At 43.8% G+C, this 21,009-nt stretch overlaps 1 protein-coding gene across 10 annotated transcripts in view; it reads left to right on the forward strand.

Annotated features, from left to right (window-relative positions):
• Nucleotides 1-21,009, forward strand: part of SHANK2 (SH3 and multiple ankyrin repeat domains 2) — a 951,897-nt gene that overhangs the window by 648,411 nt on the left and 282,477 nt on the right. For all 10 annotated transcript variants that reach the window (XM_073604227.1, XM_073604226.1, XM_073604228.1 and 7 more), the window contains one exon: nucleotides 7,557-7,632. In XM_073604227.1, the coding sequence (XP_073460328.1) occupies nucleotides 7,557-7,632 (76 nt within the window). The remainder of the gene's footprint in view (nucleotides 1-7,556; nucleotides 7,633-21,009) is intronic.

A 21,009-nucleotide genomic window follows, 5' to 3' on the forward strand; every position in this document is an offset into this window, starting at 1 on the left:
AAAGTCACATAACATTGCTGCAGCTGCATGTGTAAACCTCCGTCCATTACCTCGGCAGCTAAAAGGGGTAATGGTGGTGGTAAAAACTTAGCCTAAAGCTTAGCCTAAAGCCTAACTGTGGGGTTTTACTGCTCCTCCAACCTCACACATAAACAATTCATTATATAAATTCATCTTTATTTGTACCACATATAAAAAACATAAAAATGCAGCAGAGGAATATGCAGAGGTGTGGCCCTAACTCTCATGAAGCTATTAACATTTCTAAAAAATATAAATAATGTAAAAAAACAGTAATTGTCCTGTAATATTTAACCCCTGCCCGACCAGCCGCCGCAGTTGTACTGCGGCAGGTTGGCTCCCCTGGGCAAAACGACGTTAACTTACATCGCTTCGCCTTTTGACCACTAGGGGGGGCACGTGTGCCCGCAGATCACCCCCTGAGCCGATGCGAGTTCACGGCGGGTGCAATGACCGCCGGGCACCCACGATCGCTCATGACAAAGCGAGAACCGGAATCTGTGTGTGTAGACACACAGATCCCGGTTCTTTCAGGGGAGAGGAGACAGATCATGTGTTCGTACGAATTATGAACACCGATCTCTGTCTCCTCCTAGTCAGTCCCATCCTCCCTACAGTTAGAACACACACTAGGGAACACAACCCTTTGACCGCACCTTATAGTGTTAACCCCTTCCCTGCCAGTGACATTTATAAAGTAATCAGTAATCATTTTTATAGTACTGATAGCTGTATAATTGTCAATGGTCCCAAAAATGTTTCACAGTGTCCGCCGCAATATCGCAGTCCCGATAAAAAAAGCGCTGATCACCGCCATTACTAGTAAAAAAAAAAAAATAATAATAAAATTGCCATAAATCTATCCCCTATTTCGTAGACGCTATAACCTTTGTGCAAACCAATCAATACACACTAAAGCCTCATACACACGATAGGACTTTGTACAAACTTACCCTAGGATTTTTGTACAAAGGGCGTTCGCCATAAGTTTGTATTGCATACACACGGCAGAACTTTTTCAGCCAACTTTCACCAAATCACGTAGTTTTTCAGCTCTTTACCACCACCCTTTGGTCAACTTCTGTATTGTTGTCTGATATTGTGTCAATCTCGCCGCTTTTATCGGCGAGATTGACACCTTGCGAGCCAGGTTCACACTGGTGCGGGGATCCAAATTTTTTCCCTAGGTGACTGGGTAGGGGTACGATGTACCCCATACTCATTCACATAGGGCAGGGGGCCGGAATCTGGGGGCCCCCTTATTAAAGGGGGCTCCCGGATTCCGATAAGCCCCTCGCCCGCAGACCCTGACAACCGAGGGCCAGGGTTGTGGGGAAGATGCCCTTGTCCTCATCAACATAGGGACAAGGTGCTTTGGGATGGGAGGGGCAGGGCGCCCCCCTCTCCCAAAGCACCCACCCCCCATGTTGAGGGCATGAGGCCTGGTACGGTTCGGGGGGGGGGGGGCGCGCTCGCTCGTCCCCACCCCCTTTCCTGACCGGCCGGGCTGCGTGCTCGGATAAGGGTCTGGTAAGGATTTTGGGGGCCCGTAGGGGGTTCCCCTTGAAATCCATACCAGACCGAAGGGCCTGGTATTCCTCCAGAGGGGAATTCCATCTCGCGCCTGCCGCAGTAGGAAAATGTGTTTTTCCTATTGCAGCCAGCGCGAGATGTACAGTACCCTGTCGCCGAGAACCAGATTCTTGCGGCTGCGTACTGTAGTTTGAACAAAAGTCCGATGGTTTTGTGTACACACGATCGGACTTTGCTCCATCGGACTTTTGTTGCCGGAAAGTTTGTGCATTCGCACAGCCAACAAAAGTCCGATGGAAACAGAAAAAGTTTGTCCGATGGAGCGTACACACGGTCAATTTGTTGCTCCAAAACAGCTAGTTTGCATGTTTGTTGTCAAAAAGTCCGAACGTGTGTACGGGCCTTTATTGCGATTTTTTTTTTTTTCACCAAAAATATGTAGAAGAATACATATCGGCCTAAACTGAGGAAATTTTTTTTTTTTAATTTGGGATATTTATTATAGCAAAAAGTAAAAGATATTGTGATTTTTTTCAAAACTGTCGGTCTTCTTTTGTTTATAGCGCAAAAAATAAAAACTGCAGAGGTGATCAAATACCATCATGACAAAGCTCTATTTGTAGGGGAAAAAGGATGTCAATTTTTTTTAGGCTACAATATTGAACGACCGCGCAATTGTCAGTTAAATCGACGCAGTGCCGTATCACAAAAAATGGCCTGGTCATTGAGCAGCCAAAACTTCCGGGGCTGAAGTGGCTAAAGAAAACAATTCTGAATTTTATCTCATGACTCCAATAACACCCACTCTAATGCCCCGTACACACGATAGGATTTTCCGACGGAAAATGTTTGATAGGACCTTGTTGTCAGAAATTCCGACCGTGTGTAGGCTCCATCGGACATTTTCCATCGGATTTTCCGACACACAAAGTTTGAGAGCAGGATATAAAATTTTCCGACAACAAAATCCGTTGTCGGAAATTCCGATCGCGTGTACACAAATCTGACGGACAAAGTGCCACGCATGCTCAGAATAAATAAAGAGATGAAAGCTATTGGCCACTGCCCCGTTTATAGTCCCGACGTACGTGTTTTACGTCAACGCGTTTAGAACGATCGGATTTTCCGACAACTTTGTGTGACCGTGTGTATGCAAGACAAGTTTGAGCCAACATCCGTCGGAAAAAATCCTAGGATTTTGTTGTCGGAATGTCTGAACAAAGTCCGACCGTGTGTACGGGGCATAAGAATGCTGATGATTTTGACATCACTCTAGCCCTTTTTTTCGGCAGTAACAGCCACAGATCTGTATTGTGACAGAAGACTGGACTGTGACAGATTTTAATTTTATCTGGCACTCAACTGAATGCAGACATTTAACACGCAAACTCGGGAGTACTCGGATTGGTAATTAATTTTTTGCTTGTTAATTAGCTCAAAGGTTTCCAGTATATTGTTTCCAGTTTGGCAAAGTGAGGCACTAAAGGAAATCAATGTGTCAGTTATGTCCTGGGTGTGGGATTAGATGAATCCTTTTAGAATATATGCAGTATTTAATTCTTTACATCGATTACCCATTAATGTTATAGGGCAAAGTAGGTACTAAATGTTAATTACTGCCACTATGGCTGAATAACCACAGTTCAATGTAGATTTCCCCATCTAAAGTTTATAATACAGGATATCACTGTTAGCTGTCAGTCATCTAAAAAGTGCCAAAATCTTTTGGGCCAGAATCCCTCTTTACCCCTTTCCTCAAAAGGCATGCTTTTCTTCTTTCCTCCACAATTGTCCCTTTAAAAGACGTCCACACATCTTTCATTGTGATTGATAATCTCATGGTTTGGATATTTAGATCTCATCTTCTAGAAACGGACCTAAGGATTTTAATCACTTTTTGGTAATTCTGTTAAGATTGAGTTAAAAAAAAAAAGCAATTTAACAAATGGGATCATTAATCCCTGTTTTGAGTGGGTTGCTTTGTGTGTGGCTGTACTGAAAAAAAAAATCTATATGGACGTGGAAAGTCAAAAGGACATTACAGTATATTCTGGTTTAAAAAAAAAAAAAAACGATTCAAGTATGCATTCTTAACTCAAAACAGAAAGAAACTATTACTCTCAAATCTCCAAATTCCTTCACACAAATAGAGCTTTCTTTTGGTGGTATTTAATCATTTCTGGGTTTTGTATTTTTTTCCTAAAAAAAAAAAAAAAAAAATTAGAAATAAAAAAAAAGTTTTTCTTAGTTTCTGTCAGTAAATTTTGTAAATAAGTACATTTTCTCCTTCAGTGATGGGCACTGATGAGGCGGCACTTATGAGGAGGCACAAATATGCCGCACTTATGGGCACTGATAGGTGGCACTGATATGTGGCATTTATGGGCACTGATTAGGTTGCACTTATGGGCACTGATGAGGCAGCACTTATGAGCACTGATTAAGTGGCACTGATGAGGAGGCATGAATATGTCACAATTATGGGCACTGATATGTGGCACTGAGCACCGATAGGTGGCGCTGATGGGTGGCACTGGTGGGCACTTATAGGCGGCACTGATGGGCATTGATGGGCAGCAGTGATGGGCATTGCTGGGCAGCAGTGATAGCCAGCACTGACTAGCATCACTAATGGGCACTTATTGCTGGCACTGATGGGCACTCATTGCTGGCACTGGTGGGCACTCATTGCTGGCACTGGTGGGCACTTATTGCTGGCACTGTGGGGGCTTTATTGTAATCAGGCACTGATGATCAGTGCCCTGATTACATACCTAAATGTCCCCTGTGAGGAGATGCCACTGATCGGCTCTCCTCTCCTCACACTCTGTCAGTGTGGGGCGAGGAGCGCCAATTACTGCCATCTCCGTGTTTACATGTGACTGGCTGTGATTGGGCACAGCTGATTACATGGTTAAAGAGCCGCGGCTCTTTACAGAGATCAGGGTCGCGCGGGTGTGGGAGAGCTGCCGTTCTGGGACGCCGTCCCAAAACGAGAACCGCCCGCCGTCATTTGACGGTGGGCGGCGGCAAGTGGTTAAAGTAGAACTCCGGACAAAACTTTTTTTTTTCATTTTGGATAGTAATAGTAATGGAGGGTTATAAGCCCTGTCAGGTTTTTTTTTTTTGCCATCTTTGTCCCATTGGGGAGATTTACCATTTACATCCTTTCCCAGAACCAAAACAGGAAGTAAGAGGAAATCATTGCAAATTAAAGTGTATATTTGTGGATCTGCTGATCATTTTGGGATGCGTCCTTCCCTCTCTTGAGACTCCCTATTGGTTGTTCAGTGTGATCTCCTGATCCTACAAATGGGTTCATCAATGTGACAACCTCCAATGGCAGACATTCCCATTAATGGGCCTATATGTAGGCTCAGGAAATAGGTTACTGGGAAAAGTGCATGTATTACAGCAATAGTCAAGATTTGCATGTAACTTCAGCTGCTGGTTACAACATCTCGGGAAATGTGGCAGCTTGTCTGATTATATAGTGCAGTGGTCTTCAAACTGCGGCCTTTCACTTATCTGGCCCTTGGGGCATGGTTCCTGACACCGACAACGGGGTACTATTCCTCCCACTGACACCAATGATGGGGAACCATTTCTCCCACTGACACCAATGATGGGGTACTATTCCTCCCACTGACACCAATGATGGGGCACTATTCCTCCCACTGACACCAATGATGGGGCACTATTCCTCCCTCTAATACCAAAGAGGGGACATTGTTTGCTCCCACTGACACCAGGACATTTTCTACTCCTGCTGGCCACAGTCCAGCTCCACTAAAGTTTGAAGGACAGTAAACTGGCCCCTTGTTTAGAAAGTTTGAAGACCCCTGGTATAGTGGTTAAACTTGTCACATGTGAAGGGATTTAGTAGGCTCCAAATTAATTGACATGTCATCAAGCTTAAAGTGGTTGTAAACCTCAGACATGAAATCTAAACAAAGCAAATTCCTCTGTAGTGTGTATTTGTCTCAATCCAGAGCACTAAAGCCCCGTAAACACGATCCGAAAATCGTAATCGGAACGTTAGTACAGAGCTTTCGAGAGCCGATCAAGGACAGTTCATCCAATATTATTCTATCGGACATGCACGGAAATTTTTTTCGTAGGATGCCAGATCGTACGATTTTCTTTCAGTCAGTACACCTATCATTGGAAAATGCAATACAAATGCATTACAACACATGACATCACTTCCGAATTTTTATGCTGTCGTACGGGAATTTTCGTGACTTTAGTAAACTCATCAGATTCGACGTGAGATTAGCATGCAAAAAAAAAAAACGGACGATCATCGAATCGTGTGTATCGGGCATAAGTCATTTATATCTGCTGCTTTGTTCCTCTGCTCTCAGCATGAGTAACTTCTGACAAGTTTTCCTGACACTAATCGAAAAAAGGTGACAGAGGAGGGATCTCCAGCACACTGCCTGTAATTGACAGCCTCAGCTCCGTTCCTGTGTGAAGCGGGGTGTGTCCCTTCCCTCCAATCAGCTCTCACTGAGCTCTGCAGAGTGTAACTTCAGCTCCCCACCCCCTGCTTTTTAGAGCTGAGAGATCCTGTGTAAATTCTACACTTTGAATGGCTGTACAGGACAGATGGCTGCAAATAAACAAGTACAGCATATGTAGGATTGATTTAATCTCTGTGTGTCACTAAAGACCAGGGGAGGACTGACCATTCGGGCACTCGGGCACTGCCCGAGGGCCCCATGCCACTAAGGGGCCCCATCAGGGTTGCCAGCCTCAATAAAACCAGGGACAGTATGTAAAAATCTGTGTTTTTTTAAAAAATCCCAAGATTATAGCTGCCCCACCTCTCCAGTACCTTTTCAGTGTGTGTATGTGTATTCTGTGTGTGTGTATACTGTGTGTGTATATTGTGTGTCTGTGTGTGTGTATACTGTATGTGTGTATACTGTGTGGCCCCATAATCTATTGCCTGGGGGCCCCATGAGTTGTCAGTCCACCCCTGCTAAAGACCAGTCACTTCACTGGGTATGCAAGTTTACAACCATTTTAAAGCTGAACATAAAATGCACAAATTGCAGCTCTGTAATTAACACATCAAGAAATGTATTTATTTTTTGAATGCAAGTAGTGTAAGTTCCTGAATTTGACCTGGTATCAGTCTTTTGCAGTTTACTGTACAGCAGAGCTCAGAGAGGTGGAGGGAAAAGCAGCACAAGAAACCAGTCAGGTGTGTTGTAGTGCAGGGTGGTAGAAAATGAGCTGATCAGCTTTTTTCTCCTTTTACTGTCCGATCACAAGGTGGGGTGCAATAATGATCTATAACCACAAGTACGACTACAACAGAGAATGATTAGGACCACTTCCCCCCAAGCAAAGCCGTACTGTGAGGCAGAGCCGCGTAAACTTTAGAACTGAATAGACAGCAATACAAATCTTTTTTGAAACCGCTTCCATGTGTTTTTCATCGATGTAATTCGCTGTTGGCCTGGAGTTCAGCTTTGGGCCCGGTTCACACTGGTGCGACATGCGCTTCGACTTTGAGGGCACGTTGCATGTAAAAATCAATGTTTCCCTATGAGAGCCGTCTTACTTGTCCGGCTTGTGTTGGTCGGACTTTGGAAAAGGTTCTTGCACTACTTTGGTCTGACTTCTGTCCGATTTTTAGCCCATAGGATTGAATGGAAGTCACATCCAAGTTGGATCCTCATCTTAATTGGTGTGATTTGGATCCGACATTACAGAAATATTTCACAGGCATTCCCTGAAGTTGCTTCAAAGTCGCGCCGCGGTCGCCTGGTAAAGTCGCGTGACTTTCAGGTTGCGGCAGTGTGAACCGAGCCTAAATGAGGAATAATTGATGCTCAGAAATGTGTCACATGATTTGGTAAATCGGACGCTACGGAAAACAGTAGAGAAGCAGACAGGTCCACCATGACTGCTCAAACCAGTTTTAATGGTCTGTGATTTGGAGCTATCCTTTACTGTTTAATCTAAGTTTATTTTTTTCTCTTTTCTAGAAACACGCACAGATAGAACTAAAAAATTATTTAGACACTATACTGTTGGATCTTACGACAGCTTTGATGCTTCCAGGTAAGAATTATCAGATTGCAAGATGTCGATATTTCTTTTAAAGATTTTTTTTTTTTTTTTCTGTTTGTGTTCAAGCTGGCATTAAGGTCCCATTAGATGTAAAGTGCAATTTATGTAAAGCCAAGCTCCAGGAGTATGAAAAATCCATCATTGCAGTGTGCAGTGACCCCCCATCCCCATCCCCCCTCCGCCACATTGCAAGGGTTAAATGTTTGTTACGTCTAGGGCAGAGGTAGGCAACCTGGGGCCCTTCAGCTGTTGTGGAAGTACATCTCCTTATGAGGCATTGCAAAGCTGGCAGTTACATTTACTCCCAGATGCATGATGGGACTTGTAGTTCTGCAACAGCTGGAGGGTCCCAGGTTGCCTACTCCAGGTCTAGGGGTTCCAGAGTGAGATGTAAAGCAGGGTCCTTCCAGCACTGCAACTGATCCACACAGCCTTCTCTGTAAGCCACAACTGCCAGTGGTCACACTCCAACCCCCCCCCCCCCCCCCATGTAAAACACAGGGCTGACATACCTCCCAACTTTTTGAGATGGGAGCGAGGGACACCTATTAGAAAATGTATGTAGGCATAGGACACACCTCCTGCCACGCTCCCTTAAAGAAGAGTTCTACAAAAAAATTATTAGTTAAACCCACAAGTGCTTTATTTTTATCACTACTGTTCCTTTATATTGGCTTTTGAAGTTTACAAGTGCATTCATTTAGTAATTGGATGAAAGATTTAGCACCAGGAAACACTTTTTGAAAGATAAAAAGTGCATTTTATATACAATTATATAGATCAGACCAAAATGAGGGACAAATGAGGAGGAATGAGGGAAAGAGGGACATTGTTCCAAATCAGGGACAGTCCCTCGAAATTAGAGACAGTTGGGAGATATGGGTTGATGTCACTGTATTGTATTTACAGTGGTTTTAAAGGGACAAGATTTTTATGCATTCTATGCATTAAGATAAAAAACCTTCTGTGTGCAGCAGCCCCCCTCAACCCCCCTAATACTTACCTGTACCCCATCTCGATCCAGCAATGTTGCACGAGAGACTCAGCTGTCCCTGTCGATTCTCCCTCCTGATGGGCTGAGGCACACAGCAGGCACCATTGGCTTCCACTGCTGTTAACCACTTCAGCCCCGGAAGGATTTACCCCCTTCCTGACCAGAGCACTTTTTACAATTTGGCACTGCGTCGCTTTAACTGCTAATTGCGCGGTCATGCAATGCTGTAACCAAACGAAATTTGCGTCCTTTTCTTCCCACAAATAGAGCTTTCTTTTGATGGTATTTGATCACCTCTGCCGTTTTTATTTTTTGCGCTATACACGGAAAAAGACCGAAAATTTTGAAAAAAAATGATATTTTCTACTTTTTGTTCTAAAAAAAATCCAATAAACTCAATTTTAGTCATACATTTAGGCCAAAATGTATTTGGCCACATGTCTTTGGTAAAAAAAATGTCAATAAGTGTATATTTATTGGTTTGCGCAAAAGTTATAGCGCCTACAAACTAGGGTACATTTTCTGGAATTTACACAGTCTTTAATTTATGACTGCCTATGTCGTTTCTTGAGGTGCTAAAATGGCAGGGCAGTACAAAACCCCCACAAATGACCCCATTTTGGAAAGTAGACACCCCAAGGAAATTGCTGAGAGGCATGTTGAGCCCATTGAATATTCATTTTTTTTGTCCCAAGTGATTGAATAATGAAAAAAAAAAAAAAAAAATTACAAAAAGTTGTCACTAAATGATATATTGCTCACACAGGCCATGGGCATATGTGGAATTGCACCCCAAAATACATTTAGCTGCTTCTCCTGAGTATGGGGATACCACATGTGTGGGACTTTTTGGGAGCCTAGCCGCATACGGGGCCCCGAAAACCAATCACTGCCTTCAGGATTTCTAAGGGCGTACATTTTTGATTTTACTCCTCACTACCTATCACAGTTTTGAAGGCCATAAAATGCCCAGATGGCACAAACCCCCCCCAAATGACCCCATTTTGGAAAGTAGACACCCCAAGCTATTTGCTGAGAGGCATGTTGAGTCCATGGAATATTTTATATTTTGACACAAGTTGCGGGAAAGTGACAATTTATTTTTTTTATTTTTTTTTTTTTGCACAAAGTTGTCACTAAATGATATATTGCTCACACAGGTCATGGGCATATGTGGAATTGCACCCCAAAATACATTCTGCTGCTTCTCTTGAGTACGGGGATACCACATGTGTGGGACTTTTTAGGAGCCTAGCCGCGTACGGGACCCCGAAAACCAATCACCGCCTTCAGGATTTCTAAGGGTGTACATTTTTGATTTCACTCTTCACTGCCTATCACAGTTTCGGAGGCCATGGAATGCCCAGGTGGCACAAACCCCCCCCCAAATGACCCCATTTTGGAAAGTAGACACCCCAAGCTATTTGCTGAGAGGCATGGTGAGTATTTTGCAGCTCTCATTTGTTTTTGAAAATGAAGAAAGACAAAAAAAAAAATTTTTTTTTTCTTTTTTTAATTTTCAAAACTTTGTGACAAAAAGTGAGGTCTGCAAAATACTCACTATACCTCTCAGCAAATAGCTTGGGGTGTCTACTTTCCAAAATGGGGTCATTTGGGGGGGGTTTGTGCCACCTGGGCATTCCATGGCCTCCGAGACTGTGATAGGCAGTGAAGAGTGAAATCAAAAATTTACGCCCTTAGAAAGCCTGAAGGCGGTGCTTGGTTTTCGGGGTCCCATACGTGGCTAGGCTCCCAAAAAGTCTCACACATGTGGTATCCCCATACTCAGGAGAAGCAACAGAATGTATTTTGGGGTGTAATTTCACATATTCCCATTGCATGTTTGAGCAATATATCATTTAGTGACAACTTTGTGCAAAAAAAAAAAAAAATAATAATAATTTGTCTCTTTCCCGCAACTTGTGTCACAATATAAAATATTCCATGGACTCGACATGCCTCTCAGCAAATAGCTTGGGGTGTCTACTTTCCAAAATGGGGTCATTTGGGGGGGGTTTGAACTGTCCTGGCATTTTATGCACAACATTTAGAAGCTTATGTCACACATCATCCACTCTTCTAACCACTTGAAGACAAAGCCCTTTCTGACACTTTTTGATTACATGAAAAAATTATTTTTTTTTGCAAGAAAATTACTTTGAACCCCCACACATTATATATTTTTTTAAAGCAAATGCCCTACAGATTAAAATGGTGGGTGTTTAATTTTTTTTTTTCACACAGTATTTGCGCAGCGATTTTTCAAACGCATTTTTTGGGGAAAAAACACACTTTTTTACATTTTAATGCACTAAAACACACTATATTGCCCAAATGTTTGATGAAATAAAAAAGATGATCTTAGGCCGAGTACATGGATACCAAACATGACATGCTTTACAATTGCGCACAAACGTGCAGTGACAACAAAATAAATACATTTTTAAAAGCCTTTAAAAGCCTTTACAGGTTACCACTTTAGATTTACAGAGGAGGTCTACTGCTAAAATTACTGCCCTCGATCTGACCGTCGCGGTGATACCTCACATGCATGGTGCAATTGCTGTTTACATTTGATGCCAGACCGACGCTTGCGTTCGCCTTAGCGCGAGAGCAGGGGGGACAGGGGTGCTTTTTTTTTTTTTTTTTTTTTTCTTTATTATTTTTTTGCTTTTTTATCTTATTTTAAAACTGTTCCTTTCATTTTTTTTTTTTTTTAATCATTTTTATTGTTATCTCAGGGAATGTAAATATCCCCTATGATAGCAATAGGTAGTGACAGGTACTCTTTTTTGAAAAAATTGGGGTCTATTAGACCCTAGATTTCTCCTCTGCCCTCAAAGCATCTGACCACACCAAGATAGGTATGATAAAATGCTTTCCCAATTTCCCAATGGCGCTATTTACATCCGGCGAAATCTAAGTCATAAAATGCTCGTAGCTTCCGGTTTCTTAGGCCATAGAGATGTTTGGAGCCACTCTGGTCTCTGATCAGCTCTATGGTCAGCTGGCTGAATCACCGGCTGCATTCTCAGGTTCCCTGTTGAGACAGGAGAGCCAGAGAAAAACACGGAAGACGGTGGGGGGGGGGGGCATTCTCTCCCACTGCTTGTAAAAGCAGTCTAGAGGCTAATTAGCCGCTAGGATTGCTTCTACATGAAAGCCGACCGCTGGCTGAAAAGAATGATACCAAGATGATACCTAAACCTGCAAGCATCATTCTGGTATAACCACTCAAAGTCGTGAATGCTGTACCTGAAGACAAAAAAATGGTTAACAATAAAGCACAGTAAACGGTAAAGTATAAATAATTACATACCTGAAAAACAAACATGATAAAACATAATAACAATAAAACATTGCAGAATAGAATACAGTAAAAAAGAGCAGAACAATAGAGAGAGAATAAAGAGAGAGAGAACAATAAAACGACAACTATTATTTTTTATTTTATATTTTTGTTTGTGTTTTTTTTTTTTTTTTTTTTACACTTTTTTTGTAACTAACTTTTATAACTGTAACCGGTTCCAGGTTCGGGTCTCTCAAAATGCGATGGCATCTTGGGAGACCCTGTGAAAGTGTGCCTAGTCTGTGGAATGCTGTACCCTACGCTAATACTCAACTAGTGTATGGTAGCGTTCAAAACATTCACCAATGCAAAGACCAGGATTGTCAGGACAGGAGGGACAATAATAGCGGGTGTCACGCCTATATCCGCGCTTGCTGCAGACACAACATCTTTTTTGGGGGGGTTCGTTGGGTAGGGGTACTCGGGAGGACATAAAAATGCCTCTCATGCAGCCGACTGCATTTGGTTGGGGATGTGAATGGGGGAAGTACGGGCGCTGCAGAAGTGGTGGGTTCCCAATTAGGATTGGCGAATGCACCAGGAAGGGCACAATGGGCATGACGGGCCTGTGTTTGTCTTCTTGGTGGCAGCGGGACACTACTTGTGCTTGCCACCTCACCAGCTTGAACTGCACTTATGGGACTCGCCACGTCACCAAGTGTTACTGCAGTGCTGGTTTGACTACGACCGGGGTGTACTAGGCCGCTGGCGCTTGCCAGTTCACCAAAACGCTACCAAAAAAACTGTTAACGATCGCAGGGATCAGGCCTGACTCTGCGAACGCTGCAGTTATGCATTTAGTGTTTTGTAAGTGACAGTGATCGATCGATACTGCACTTGGGTGGGCTGGGCTGGGCCGGGCGGAGGGGCAAAACGCAGGTGCTAGCAGGTATCTGGGCTGATCCCGCTAACACTGCGTTTTTGGGAACCCTAAACTGCTGGGGACGCCAGTATAGATCTGATCGGATCAGATATTGATGCGTTCAGATACTATACCACTAAGGGAGGTGTACGGTGCGTGCGTGGGTGTTAGCGGTACTGGCACTAACCTGACGCTGCCTGGGGCTGGTGCTTGCCATTTCACCAAAATGCTACCAAAAAAACTGTTAGCGATCGCAGGGATCAGGCCTGACTCTGCGAACGCTGCAGTTATGCGTTTAGTGTTTTGTAAGTGACAGTGATCGATCGATACTGCACTTGGGTGGGCTGGGCCGAGCTGGGCGGAGGGGCAAAACGCAGGTGCTAGCAGGTATCTGGGCTGATCCTGCTAACACTGTGTTTTTGGGAACCCTAAACTGCTGGGGACGCTAGTATAGATCTGATCGGATCAGATATTGATCTGTACAGATACTATACCACTAAGGGAGGCGTATGCTGCGTGCGTGGGTGTTAGCGGTACTGGCGCTTATCTGACGCTGCCTGGGGCGACGCATATCACCGCCGGGCGATCAGGGGGCTAAATCTTTATTCGGTAATAAACGGCGGGTGCCCTGACATTATAAAAAATAAACAAACTAACCAGCGTCACCCGTAACGGTTATACAGTGATCAGTGGTGAAAGGGTTAACTAGGGGGCAATCAAGGGGTTAAAACATTTATTAGATAGTATATGGGGGTCCCTGTCGCTATAAAACGCTGACGGCGAACCTAAATATTTACCTCACTAACTAGCATCACCAGCGACACTAATACAGCGATCAGAAAAATGATCGCTTAGCGACACTGGTGACAGGGGGTGATCAAGGGGTTAAAACTTTATTAGGGGGGGTTAGGGGGGTACCCTAGACCTACAGGGGGCCTAACACTCACTGCCCTGACACTGTAACTGTCACAAACTGACACCAATACAGTAATCAGAAAAAAAAAAAAAAAAAAAAAAAAAAACCTGCTTGGTGTCAGTTTGTGACAGGGGGGGGGGTGATTGGGGGGGGATCGGGGGGCGATCGGGGGGGGGATCGGGGTGTTTAGTGTGCCTGGCATGTTCTACTGTGTGTAGTGTGTTGGTGCACTTACATTGCAGTCTTCTCTCCTCGGCCCGGAACGGAAAATACCGAGCCGAGGAGAGATGACATCATTTCCTCTGCCTCTGTGTACAATACAGAGGCAGGGAAATGATCCCATTGGCTGAGAGCGATCGCGAGGGGGGGGCCACGAATGGATGGCCTCCCCCTCACCTCCGATCGCCGGGGAAGATTTGCCGACCGCCGCAGGCACCGGGGGGGGGTCCGATCGGACCCCCCACCCGCGGGCAGGCAAGGACGTACATACACGTCCTTTTGCCTGCCCGTGCCGCTCTGTCGACGTATATAGTCGTGCGGCGGTCGGCAAGTGGTTAATCAAAGTCAGTGAGCCAATAAGGAGAGAGAGGGGGAGGGGCTGAGCCGCGGCTCCGTGATCTGAATGGACACACAGCAGTGGCTCGGCTCGGGTGCCCCCATAGCAAGCTGCTTGCTGTGGGAGGACTCAGCAGGAAGGAGGGGCCAGGAGCACCGGCAAGGGATCTGGGCTACTCTGTGCATAACCACTGCACAGAGCAGGTAAGTATGAAATGTTGGTTATTTTTAAACAAAAAAAAAAAACAAGACTTCAGTATGACTTTAATGGCTTTGGGGAGAGGAAGAAAGCGCCGGAGCCCATTGATGTTGGGATATGGTAAGGAACCACTTCCCGTATAGTTCTCCCTAGATATAATGAGCCCTATTCCCCTCGTCCCGCCATGCAAAGGTGGATTTTTTGTATTCATGGATTTTGGTTAATAGCGCTTTTGCTACTGATGATGAGCTCTGAATGTGTTCATGATCATTCACGGAGATTATTCACTAAGTTGAAAAATATTTTATCTTATTTAAAAGATACCTGTGAGTATTGGTATTAAAGCCAAACGTAGGGTTTCTTGCTCCCCCCATGTCCATTGAAACCCTCTTCTTTTGTGGCCCCCACCAGTAGTGTGTGATTACTTTTTTTTAAAAATAACTTTCTTCTGATGTCCTATGGTCTGTCGCGTGATGCATTGGGTCCCCTTTGGTCTTTTTCTTGAGGTGGGAGGTCCTGTATGTAGAAAAATGGCACCGACGTCAGCTTCACTTTTGCATAAATATACTGTGAATACAGGGCGTCATGCTCATGGAGAGGGGCCATTAAACAGTGAAGGTGGGTCTTGTGACTTATGGTCACCTATAGCCAGGGCTTTTTTTCTCAAACAATAGGTGCTGGAACTCAACCACGACCCCCCAAAACCCCTCCCCCCACACACACCCTCCAAATCACAGCAAATAGTGGGTGTGGTCATATTTCACAAACAGTAGGAGGGTCTTAAAGGGGCATTAAATACCAGGATTGCATTACATACAGAGTGCAGAGTTCATGGGGGTTACACACAGAGTGCAGAGCTGTCACTTGTAAACACAGAAACCAGACTTCTGTGTTTACAAGTGATTGTGGTGAGCAGGCACCAAAGGGTCTGAGCCAGAGGTGGTGGAACTGAGTTCCACCAAGTTCCCCCTGAAAAAAAGCCCTGCCTATAGCAGCCGAGAGACAAAAAATGTGCAGCCCAGACAACATGGACTGTTGACTTTGCTCCATTGTAACGGCAGTGGACAGCACAGACAACAGCCTATGTACGCACAGGCAATGAGCTGTTAGGCTGGGAAGTGACATCCCCTGTGACTGGAACTATACAATGGCGTGTGGGTCACTTATATTTTGTACACACAAGCACTGTCCTTTTCACTACCTGAGTTTAGAAGGAGTATATACTGATGCACTGAACCCCCAATAAAACTTTTGTTTAATGTGGCAGCTAACAAGAAACGAAAGATCGCACAGGAATATTATATTCACATTCTGTTTTTAATTAGCACTTAATGGAAGTTTATACATTTTCTGGTTAAGATTTAGTGTCCCATTGTCAGACCAAAAAAAAAAACATTTCTATAGCAAGGAAACAACAAAAATTGGTACATTAGAGCAGAAGTTGCATTCATCCTGTGCCACATAAGTTCTACAATTAGGCAGGCCATACATGGGTGGAATTTCGAAAGAATTTTCTTACGCAAATATTATCTAAGAATTTTCGTTCGTATTTCACACCATTAGTGGGCTGCAGCTACAGCCGATTTTTGTGCGGCCATCGAATTTGAGTAATCGGACATGTTGAAAAATTTTTGAAAAAAGAACGATTTTCTAATCAATGATTGGAGAACCGTGCAAGAAATGTAATCGAAAGAGAAATGCACATATGTAAGAAAAGAAAATTCCCGGAAAGAAAAGAAAATTCCCGGAAAGAAAAGAAGATTCCCAGCCACGAAAATTCTTTTCTGTAGCAACATGAGGTGAAATGCTTGGTTGACCGAATTTCGAAATAAATAGTGGCATCATCGGATCACAAAACGCACAAATTTTCTGATTTTCAAAAGAAAATTCTTTCGAAATTCGACCATGTATGGGCAGCCTTAGTTTATAGTTTTTGCAGAAACTTTCAGTAAATAGTATTTAGAAGGGGCCTTTAAAGCCCAGCTCCACGCTCAGCTTCTTTTTTAAATGCATCTTTTTTTTTTTTTGTCTTCTTGCCAGTCACATGGCATACTGGGTCCTCTTCCTCTTTAGTCTTAACACAGTGGTGACTAGTCCTAAATGATGCAGAGAGCAGTGCTGTCATGATGACATTAGTGACACTCCCTGCGCTGTTGCTCAGTGAATGCATGGAGTCATGGCAATACCCCCTGAGGGGACAGGCCCGTGACTCACACTCTGTTCTTGGTCTTCTGGGTTGAATGACGCTGAGCGAAAAGAAAATACTGTGGGGGGCAGCTATGAATTGAAGGTGAGTATTGCAGCCTGAGCCTCTTTTTTTTTATATAATATATATATACATACACTGACAATTTAGGCGCTAGAGCAACAACATACCAACATTTTAGGACCCATTTGTAAGCAGGTGTCTACTTGAAGACTGTATTTGTTTTTATGTTACTTTTAATTGAATATATATGGAATTTTACTTTCTCAATATATTAGCAGTAGCCATTGGGGTTGATTTACTAAAGGTAGAAAGACTGTGCACTTTGCAAGTGCAGTTGCATGCATTTTACCCAGAGGTTAGTGAATGTGGTGAAGCTTCACTTTGTAAGGAATACCCAGTCAGATGCAAGAGGAAAGTAAAAAAATAAAATAAAGCATTTTTGCCTGCACGCAATTGGATGATTGATGTCAGTAGAGCTTTAGCACGTTGACTAATCTCTGGGGAAAATGAGTGCAACTACACTTGCAGAGTGTACAGTCTACTTGCCTTTAGTAAATCAGCCCCTTTGTGGTCTTTTTTTATTTTTGTCCTTTTTTATTTTCCAAAATGCTCTGAAATTTCCTGCTTGTCCTATTACCACCGCTTTCTTACTTAATGGCTGTTAGCAACAAATGAGAAAGCATGAGTAACAGATATATGATAGACAAATATTTGCTAGCATGTCATGTTGAACTGGTCACATTTGTTTTTTTACATACCGTTCTATTTAGTATTTTGCTGTTAGGGGGGAATTGTTTCCCAGTTGTGGGAATACATTAGCAGCTGCTTTACCAACGTTTTTCTTTTTTCCGAACCAACAGACTCAGATGGTGCTTTTTGTAGGCTGGTGTTTTTCAACCTTGATTGTGTTTTATCTCCAACTTATAAATGTATTTTGCAGGCTTGTTTTATATCAAACAGGAAGCCAGTCAGCATGGTTTAGCTCTGTGTTCATGTTCACGCGTTCCACTGATAATGACAGATCTTGTCTATGACTAGTGCACAACTCATTTTGTTCTTTGACTGATTGAGGCTTATAAGTTTGGTGCTTCCACATCTATCTATAATCTATAATTTAGGAAGGATAATCACCTGCCTGCCATGGAAATTCATTTCAAAAACAATTGAAATGGTGAGAGGTGTCTGATTTCCAGGGATGCAAAGAAACATCTCTAGTGAGCATATATTTTGAGGTGATACCTCTCTTCTCTGAATTAAGCAATCTGCAGATACACAGCAGCACCCAACATGGTCAAAATTGTCCAATATATTCGGACAACATTGGTGTACAAGCTTGATAAATTTATGCACAAAGCAGCTCAAAATTACATCCAGAGAGCCCCAAAACTCTTGGCAGAGGAGCAAACCAATACAATCCTGGAAACAACCTTGAATTCTAAGGCTTCATTGCCCATGGGTTGGGCAACATTGAAAGGGGAAAAACTGACCCTGAGGCTGTGAGTACCTGCTGGAGGTGTAAAAAGGAAGATGGCACCATCCTTCATGTCTTCTGGTCTTGTAAGAAATTAGATTTTGGTCTCAAGTCAGGGAGACTATCAAACTACTCACTGACTTCGATCTACAAACTGATCCAGGCAAAAATATAATGCACCACTCTCGAGGAAAAGATATACAATTTCTATGCTGGTCCACCTGTTAAACGCAGCCAAGGCCTGTATGCCAGCACTATGGAAGCAGGAATTCACCCCATGCTTTCTTTAGGGTTTACTAAAATAGCAGAAATCCACACTATGGAAGGTAACATAGCCTCGGTGCAAGGCAAAGAGGAGAAATTCAGATGCAAGCGGTTATGCTGGTCCCCGTTTACCTGCTCAGGGGAATAAGGCTACACCATGACAATGCAGGGCTGAGTCAGTCTCCCCCCCCCCCCCTTTTTTTTTTCTCTACCCTTGCTATATCTTCTCTCTATTTCTCCCCTACCCTTGACAGCCCTTCCTATTTCAGACGACATCTAGGTTCTCTAAAATGTCTGTTTGAAAACTCAGATGAGATGTGCTCTTGGTTCTGCAGCCATATATGTCGGTGCAGAGGGTGGTCATTATTTTGTGCAGCTGTTGATGGACTCTGTGAGGGAAAGCAATCCCTCATGCACACACACTGTCTCAAACTCACATTGCGCATTATCCCTCTTGCATGCACAAATGGCGGTTTCCTCCACACTACTTTTGCTGTATTACTACAGGAGTCTGTGCCTATTATGGGCTTTAATTTCTCCACCTCTGTAGTTCCCTCAAAACAAATGAAATGGCCTGGTTCATAAATTAGAGGAATCCACAAGTTTCAATACAGGAAAATGTGGCTGGGGTAATTATGAAAATTGTTTGCATTTTGTATCCTTTTTCCTTTTATAGGTTCTATTAATCCCCCATCTATATTTATTTTTCATTTAGGGCAGGGGTCTCTAAACTCTCTAAACAAAGGGCCAGTTTACTGTCCTTCAGAATTTAGGGGGGGGGGGGCGACCTGTGGCTATCGGGAGTAGAATATGTCCCAATATCAGTTGGAGTAAACAATGCCCCATCTTTGGTGTTCGTGGGAGGAATAGTGTCCTATCTTTGGTAACAGTGGGAGGAATTGTGCCCCATCATTGTTGTCTCTTGTAGGAATAGTGCCCTATCATTGGTGTTATTTGTAGGTATAGTTCCCCCATCGTTGGTGTCATTGGGAGGAATTGTGCCCCATCGTTTGTGTCATTGGGCCTATTTTTGGTATTATTGGGAGGAAATGTGCCCCATCATTGGTGTCATTGGGAGGTACTGTGTCCCCTTCATTAGTGTCATTGGGAGGAATTGTGCCCCTTAGTTTATGTCAGTGAATGAAATACTGCCCCAAGGGCCAGATAAAAGCAATCAAAGGGCCACAGTTTGGAGAATGTAACAGACTCACCCGGGACAGGCTTTTGGAGGGGACTGAATGCTAGTCTCTTGCCTACCGATTATGGGCCCTGGAACTACAAGCATTTAGGTAGATATTCTGTTATGTAATGCAAAAGGACATTATTAAGGAGGCCATGATGGTCTCTGCCAGCTTGGGACTCATTGGACAGATTTATGTGAAAGGAATGCTGATTAATGAGATCTGGAAAGCCCAGGTCTTTCAACCAATAGTTTATTGTGCTCATTAACACACCTTTGTCTCCTAGCAAACTATTGGGGGATGTGTTTCTACTTATGTGTATTGTAAGTTGTGAGTGAGGAGATGGCAAGTCTACCCTGAAAGGTCATATCTCTGAGTCAACTAGTCTGGGTAAATGATTAGATAACTAGCTCATGTTAATTAGGTTTCTGGTTACAGTTTGTATTGTCAGCCTGCTGTATATATTTGTGTGTCATCTCAAATAAAACAATCCATGTTCAGCAACCAAACGAGTATTGTCTTGTTTTGTGGTTGTTAGAGGTTGGAATATCTCATATCAATATTAAGACTAGGAGGAGAAGCGGTATATGACGAAAGTACTCAAGCAGAGTGTGGGACGTTTTGTTACATTGGTGGCAAGCAGTGAGAGGCTTCCTGCAGTTTGGACATCGAAACCTCCACCTGGATCCAAGGTCCGGATAGCAGGAGAGGAGAGGTACAGATATCAGCCGCCATGGAAGAGGAATTTGGAAGGAGGTTGCGAGAGATACAGATACAGCACAGAGGACCAGTATCAGAGCAGGTCCTACTGGGATGGTGTGATTCTATCCGATTTGAACTCCAGAAGGAAACGCTAGCCCGTGAGCAGCGCCACAAGGAAAAAATTCTCCCCTCCATCCAGGAAAGGTACTGGTTGCATTATGCATTGCGGGTGCTGTTTTTGTGAGAAAAAACACACAAGGAGCAGACAGCTGAGTTAAGCAGGCTGGTCTAGGCAGAGATGTGGCTGGATGAGAGCTACAGAGCCCTCTGGTGGCATGTATTCCAATCATGCCCTTGAATAGTGGATGACAGCCCAACAGAAGGCTTTGGCTTACGGCGGCCTGGGACTGTTGTATGTGAAGCTGACAGGGGACCCTAACTTTGGGAGTGGTTTGGAGTGGCATGGATTTCAGAGAATAGATACTGAACGTTTCAGAAGTGCACTGGGCACTGGAAGATATAGTTTCTGGCTGTTCAGGAATGGGAGCTCGAGATCGCCTACAGACGGCTGCTAGACTCTGCTCAGCACCAGGGCTGGACTCCCTTTGCCTGGGACTATCAGGAAATACCAACAGACAGCTCTGAATTCCTGCCTGAAGAGTCGAC

The sequence above is a fragment of the Aquarana catesbeiana genome, linkage group LG11 (genome assembly GCF_042186555.1).
Source record: "Aquarana catesbeiana isolate 2022-GZ linkage group LG11, ASM4218655v1, whole genome shotgun sequence".
NCBI lineage: Eukaryota > Metazoa > Chordata > Amphibia > Anura > Ranidae > Aquarana > Aquarana catesbeiana.